Source organism: Nestor notabilis, unplaced genomic scaffold, assembly GCF_000696875.1.
Source record: "Nestor notabilis isolate BGI_N333 unplaced genomic scaffold, ASM69687v1 scaffold34414, whole genome shotgun sequence".
Lineage (NCBI taxonomy): Eukaryota > Metazoa > Chordata > Aves > Psittaciformes > Psittacidae > Nestor > Nestor notabilis.
Window position 1 is genome coordinate 2,894 of NW_009926565.1, and position 7,260 is coordinate 10,153.

General features: G+C 39.5%; 1 protein-coding gene across 1 annotated transcript in view; it reads right to left on the bottom strand.

Annotated features, from left to right (window-relative positions):
- Window positions 1–192: 192 nt before the first annotated feature.
- The window catches only part of LOC104405007 (solute carrier family 2, facilitated glucose transporter member 11-like), a gene marked incomplete at its 5' end in the record, with an annotated part of 9,236 nt that continues 2,168 nt past the window's right edge, over window positions 193–7,260 (bottom strand). The window contains 9 exons of the mRNA XM_010013587.1: window positions 193–396; window positions 1,270–1,397; window positions 1,847–1,922; window positions 3,007–3,108; window positions 3,221–3,331; window positions 3,825–4,012; window positions 5,628–5,776; window positions 6,244–6,373; window positions 6,638–6,772. Coding sequence (XP_010011889.1) covers window positions 193–396; window positions 1,270–1,397; window positions 1,847–1,922; window positions 3,007–3,108; window positions 3,221–3,331; window positions 3,825–4,012; window positions 5,628–5,776; window positions 6,244–6,373; window positions 6,638–6,772 — 1,223 coding nt within the window. The remainder of the gene's footprint in view (window positions 397–1,269; window positions 1,398–1,846; window positions 1,923–3,006; window positions 3,109–3,220; window positions 3,332–3,824; window positions 4,013–5,627; window positions 5,777–6,243; window positions 6,374–6,637; window positions 6,773–7,260) is intronic.

Consider the following 7,260-nt stretch of genomic DNA (forward strand, 5'->3'; position numbering starts at 1 on the left):
GTGGGTCTAGGTGAGGAATGTCCTTAAATCTTTCAAAGAAGTTATTTAAGTTGCCTTTTATTAAAAGTCCTCTTAACACACAGGAGGCTTGAATGAACTGCTTGCTCATGGCATTGCACAGCTAGTTTACAAGATGCTGTTCATAATCCTCATGGAGGTTCTGCTGCAGCAGTGACATCACACAGGTGGTTTTTAAAATCCATCATGGAGTTGTCTTCTTTCAAAAAGCTCCGTTTCCTTTCTTTTTGTATTTCTTCCAAAATTAAGCTTGTGAAATTCCTTTTTGATTGCCAGAAAAGATTTGTTTTTTGTCTCGGGAATGACAAGGAAGAGGAAAGCAGCCACAGAGGAGCATTCGAGTAAGAACACCAGGAAGCAATACTGCTTCAGTCTGTTCTGAAAAGGAAATTTATTTGAGTGTAATGTATTTCAAGTCCAACAGTGGCATTTGGAAAATAAAAAGCTTTTTGTTTCACACCTGATGCTGCTGCTCAGATATGTTTAATAAAAAACCATTCAACATATCCTTTACATGTAACATTTTATGTTCAGTTTTTTAGATAGAAGACTACCAAGCACTGTGCAATACACTTGGCAGGTCTCTTAATAAAAAAAGGAAAGACATTTAAACCCGACTGAACAATCCACAATGTTAAGATTATCTTTCCCTGAATGTTTGCTAGTATTTGTCAATGCTATACATGAAAAAAACAACTAGCTTGCTGAGAAGCAGAGTTCAACTGAGAGAAAGGACTGATGGGTCAGGCTGCCCTGTCACCTCCTGTTCCTGCATGTTTTACTCTCAACTGGGAACACAAAGCTGGGATGAAAGCCTCCGCTGTTTTCCTACTAATCCCCGTGAGCACAGAACCCTCTGCACGGAGCTCTGGGGGCTCTCAGGGCTGTGAACCCCGAGCCCCAGGCACTACTACTTCACTTGGCCACAGAAGCACAGGGCACCATTTAGGAGACGTGTTACCTGGATCTCTGCATCTGATGTGATTTTTCTAGTTCCGATGCTTTCTCTGGTTCGGTTTTTTCTGATCTGAAACCCCCCTCAGGCATCACTTTCCATTTCCCTTTATTGTGGTTTACTACTTTTTCTGATAAATAGTACATTCTTTAAGAGGGATTGGCTCTAGTTATACTCGGTTGAGGGGTAGTCAGCACCCTATGTTTAAGTGCTACTGCACAAAGAACACTGTGATGGAGCCTGAGAAAAGATTACACAAGAGGTGAGGCAACCAGGAAAATGTTACACACACTTACCACTATGAAAGGGAAGAGCATCCCAATGGTGAAGAAACTAATCCAACTGATGGTCCCTCCTATCATGTAAGCAGCAGGACGTGATGACTGTATGAACAGTTCAGCTATCAGGGTATTTGTTATGCCACCTGGGGAGTGATTTCAGAAACGAGGTTGTTACACTATACGCCCATTTGTGGTATTTCCAATGCTGGAAAAATTGAGCTGCTTTTGGATGTGCCACTGGCTGATCTGGTTCTACTGAAAAACATATGTATTTGTAACAGCACATTTTTGAATCCACTGCCCGTGCAGTAAGTGTCCTCCTGAGGAGCAGCCCAATTCCAGCACTGCTCAGGGAGCAAGGGAAAACCCAACAGGCTGCTGCTTGCTTTGTGTCTGACCGGGCTGAACTGAAGGCAGAACAGAGTCCCCTCATGCACAGCTGACCCGCACTCTGAGGCTACAGAGACTAAAGGCATCAGCACACGGGCTCTCTGTGTTCCTTTGCCAGAGAAACATAGTGCCTGCCTCAGAGAGCAGAGCTGCTGCTGTCCCCCTCACCACTTCAGAACATGCATTAATCACTGTGTCCTACCTGGCCCCAGCCCGAAGCTCAAGATGAAGGCAAAGATCGATGTCATGCTCACATAAGGCACCCAAGGGTACAGTTCCTGCAGCAGAAGAGAAGGTTTAGTTTAGATTTTGCGAATCCAGTTTTAAAGTTTGGCTTAACAGTTACATTTTCTTTTGTTATTTTATTCCCTGTAAGACAAACAGTCACTCATGGCTGGTTTATTTAACAGTATTGCTTCAGAGAAATTAAATATTGCTCATTTAGTAATTTGTACTAAATGGAGTCCAGTACTTCTGCTGAGATTTGGAATTAGTCCTCTGAGGCTAAAAATCGACACCAACATTGAACACAGCAATTACGTCTTGTTAACACTTTGTCAGTTTATTTTGGCATTTTATACTGATCCATGAGTTAGCTGCCACCAACCACTTTCACAGCACGAACAAATTCCTCGTATATCATTATTTATCTATACATAAATTTCAACAGCACAGTAAAGAAACATTAGCATTACTATATACATATGAAACTGCGTGCATTAGAAAGACCAAACTTAAAAGTTTGAAATCCCATTATTCAAAAGCAAACAAAGACAGAAGTTACAATTAGAACAATTAAAACCAAGGCCTCTGCCCAAGGTTGACTCATCCAACCTGCTGCCTGGCCTAGCAGCTTGCTTCACGCCACCCATACAAAACCACTGCAGGTAAAAAGCGGGGCAGGATGTCATCTTCGCACAGTAAGTTTAGAGCTTAATTTAAAGTGAATCCCTCTAGTGAGTTTCCAATAGTTTTTGTGAAATTACACTTTGAATTTAAGTGTCTTTTGAATTTCAGCATCTTGACAATATTGTTTGTTCACTTTACAGTTCGATGACTGAACACCGATGCTTAATATCATCACGACGTAGCATTTCATCCTAAAATGACTTTAACAGCTAAAATAAATGACATTTTGTCATCACTTAGTTTTGTCAGCATTAAACGCAGCTGCAGCTTTAAGACAAACACATGATCAAATCTCTTATTTTAGGGAAATACAGCTGCAGAATTGATCAAATCTTTCAAGTGATGTCACTTTTTATGCTGCTGTTTAAACCTCTCTTCCAGCTTCTTTTGAGTGTCACAGATTTTCACTCACTAGAGTCATATCATGTAATATAAATGAGTCCTCCTTTATACCTGGTAAGTCAGGGAGAATGTTAAAACAATGCTCCAAAGGGTCATAAGGAGATAACCCCCAATGATGAGGTATCTTCTTCCCACGTAGTCAATCAGTAAACCCTGTGGAGAAGACATCGTTTTCCGTTACTGTGTTGATCTCATGTTATCAATGTTCTTATTTAAGAGGCATCTGTACTCTTGACATTAGGAGGTAGGATAAATTGCTACTTACACAGGTGAGGGCTGTGAGGCATTCACAAGCTCCAGTGCCGAGTGTCACATATGGGATTTGTTCTGCTGAGATCCCAGCTTGTTCAAAAATGTAAGTTGCATAGAAATAAATCTATGACAGGAAAAAATGGGTCTTTCCTGGAAGTTAAATCATCAGCTGGAAACAAAGTCAAGTTCATACCAAACACACAGCTTAACGGATGTTATATTTTTAGTTATTAATATGACATAAACACAAGAAGAATCTGTTTTATTCTTACGTAGGTAAATACATTGCTATGATAAAGGCAAATACAATTATCCAACCTACTGAACATAATACTTCACATTCTGAAACCAGACACAGCATGTGAGCTGATCCACCTTCATCTACTTTCTCAGAGAATGTGCAAGTATTAAGTCACTCTTTAAAGAAATTTACATACTAGAAACATAGAAAGGAGAAACAATTGAAGAGAGAAACACAGATGTACCACTAAGATATTCTTTCCCACTTACCCCATTTCTCTGGGCTTCTCTATGTGGATCTTTTATGTTAATAAAAGGTTGGAAACCACATGAAAATTAAATCATTATTAAAGCCATTTATAGATATGAAATCTTACAGCATTTATCCCACTGAGCTGCTGGCCCATAGTCATCACAATCACAGTAATGAGCTGCCATCTTACAGCACGGTCAGTGAATAAGTGACAGGGCCCCTTGGCCTTTTCCCCATCCAAGGCAAAGCTTTCCTGCTGTATGTCTTCCATCTCCCTTCGATACTCCGAAGAACCATGAAATCGCTTCAAAGCTAAACAAAGGAGAAAATACTCTCACAACCTCTGGAAAATATCTCCCTCCACCGTGACCTGGCATCTGCTGGGATATGAAAATATCACTTTCTGACTTGGCTTTTGCTTGCTGGTTTCCAACACTTTTTGCTGTGGTGGGTTGCAGTTGCTTCCTATGTTGAAGATCTTGCCACAAGACACACTGGTCTATCTACTAGTACTTTTTCCAGCCAGGTAAAAATTCATATGTTCATCAACAGCACTTCAAAAGAACAGAAGATAAGCAAGAGAAGTGTTTTTCCTTTATTTATACATACAATGAAAATTGAATTGAATACAAGCATATCAATGCTGAGAAGGCAAACCTTCTTTGTTAATGTGTCTCATTTATTTAGCATTTTAAATGGAAGACCCAGGGATCACAAGTGTCATTTTATGTCACTGTGAACTGTATCAGCATTACCATAACAGGCAGAAGTAGAAACACTGAACACATTTCTGAAAAACGTGTTTTATTGTCCAAATTTGCACATTGGAATCTCTTTTTTTCTGTCCTCTCAAATTTTATTAATTAGTTATTATTTTAGAGAGGGCCTTTTCATATTTATTTAACAGACCTTAACCTGAATTAATTGGACCTGTCTACCTACAGGGACTAATACTTTACTGTTTGGAGTCTCCCTGTGAAGGAAAACACTCTCCATGGCATGTGAGGACCTGAATGGCCTCAGTGTCTTCTGCATTCTATTGTGGAAAAAAAAACCCATTCTTGTGATGTTTAGTTTCTTCTTGTAGTATGAAAAGAAGTGAGAACTGTGTCATTTCAGGATAAAGAAAATCACAACTAATCTGATTTTGTGTCTTTCCAATTCTTCTTGCAGGGTGTGGGCTTCACCCGCTCACTTGTGCAGCACTGCACAGCTATCACATTGCAGTTATTTCTTGAATAAAAGAAGAACAATCACAGGTCTCTCAAAGACAAAATAAAGTTAAAAAGTTAAGTGGTCACAGGTCTCCCACATGATATAACAGGGGGAAAAAGGTATTTAAAAGACAACTGAATATTTAGACTATGGTGCACGAGGAGTTTTCTGCTCAAACAGCCAATGAATCATTTTTTTTAAGATCACCTCTTTTTCACTGAAAAGCTCTCAGCTCTCGGCTACTATTTTTCAGCTACTTCTACTACTTCCTTTGTATTATATTGGGTTTTATTATTTCTTATAGGAAGAGTAAAACAGTATCACTGAATGGAAGAAAACATCTGGTTTAACTGATACTGAACCTGTGACATGACCTAAGAAATGAGCAACCCAGTGAGAAGTTAAGTAGTTCAGGTATGTTACTTGGACCCAAGAGAAAAATTATGAAACCTTTAGGGATTTCACTGAAGAGTAACAAAACATGAACATACATTTGAAAGGAGATAATGAAGTTTTGTTCACAATCAATTACAGACTCCCGAGTTTCACAATCCCTCTTTTCATATAAGCTCACTGGAGTTAAAACGTGGGCCAAAAAGCAATAGGCAATAAAAATGTGCTGTGTTGATACAGACAGAAGGAGAATCCGGAACCCAAGATATTCCTTGTACTCTTCTGAAGACACAAAGAAAGTATGAACACTGAAAATTACCTTTGACACAGCCCAGCTCATCACCCCTGTCGATAAGAAGATATCTGGGGCTTTCAGGAAACCATGGCAGGAATAGAAGCTGGGCAAATGCTGGAAAACAGCTGCTGGATAGCAACAGAGGCCAATACATTTCTCCACCTAATAATTCCCTGGGAGACATGGAAAGAGAAGTGGGGGAAGGGAGGAAACCCTACAATTAATTAGCTTATTGCTGTGTTGTCTTAACCATTAATTTCAGGTTCTCCAAAACAGTGTCTTCTAGCAACGCAGGAAAGTAAAAGCACATGGACATCACCTTCAGGTCAGCAGCAGCACTTGCTTTTGGAATTATACAATAATTGAGGATCGAAAGGAACTCAGAAGTGTAAATGTAACTGTTTTACTGATGCTGCTCTAAACTGAGAATACCTCCCTGGGGAGATAGCAGAGATGGTGTGCAGCTGCGGGAATATAGTGACAAAGGAGGGTTTTCTTTTTATAGGTAGACCTTGTAAAGTGTGAAGTTGATTCACTAATGCTGCAATGGCCACAATAAATATTTTGCAGAGAGCTGCAGGGAACTGGAATTCTTTACATGCAAGTAACATGAGGCAGGAAAACAAAAGGCATTTCTAACCTCAAACCAATTATTTGTCCTGTCAGAATCCCCCCAGTCAGAAAGATGGAACTCCCCATGGCCATGGCACCTCTAAGATGTTTTGGGGCAACCTCCCCAAGATACAGAGGCTGCACGCAGATCCCAACACCTGCAAATAAACAGAAGAACATTTTCCTATTAATAGATTTTGCTTTGAAAGGAGTTACTGAATCAAAACATGTAGGAAATCAGACTTGGTTAGTTTCCTGTTACTTTAGCTGCCTTCAGATTCCAAGTTAGACTACCCAACATTTTTGTTATCGTATCTACAAAGCAGCACGCAAACACGTATCATAATACCTAAAGAATCAGCAGTAACAATAATTTAGCATTCATCATAGTTTACTGAAAGTAGGAATAGGAAATAATTCACCTGAATTTATGCCAATCAAAAACCTTCCAACAATCAGTAACTCAAACAATCCTGTAGGAAAACTGATCCCCATTAAAATGGAAGCTAGTATTGCTATAACATTATTCATCAAAAGAGCTCCTTTCCTAAATAGGATGGAAAAAAAAAAGATTAAAAAATAAGGAAATCTGCAATAACATGCTCTTTAAACATCTGCTTTCTGGTAATATGGAAAAAATGGGGTTTACACTGAAGAAAGGAATGGGGTTTTGCTCATTTATGCCCTATCTATAAAGAATGCACATGAAGTGTTACAAATTACACAGCATGTCCTTACTGGCATGAAGGCTGCAAATGCATATGCGGGACCTGTGTTTCCTGCCATGCAGCATGTGCATGCTCCTACTTAGATTCCAATAAATGGCATGGAAAGACTAGACTGGAAGGCTGTAACTCAAAGCTCACCTTTTAAAGTCACATTGGAGCAAACTGAAAAATTCTACTAGAAAACTCTGCTTCAAAGTGAAACCCATTTTTAGCCACCTAAGGTACATTTTCTCCCACTTTTTTCCATTTATTTACTTTTTGTTCCAGCGAGAAACTAGGAGAAGGAAACGTGTTGCTCCAAGCCTGCTCAACTCACC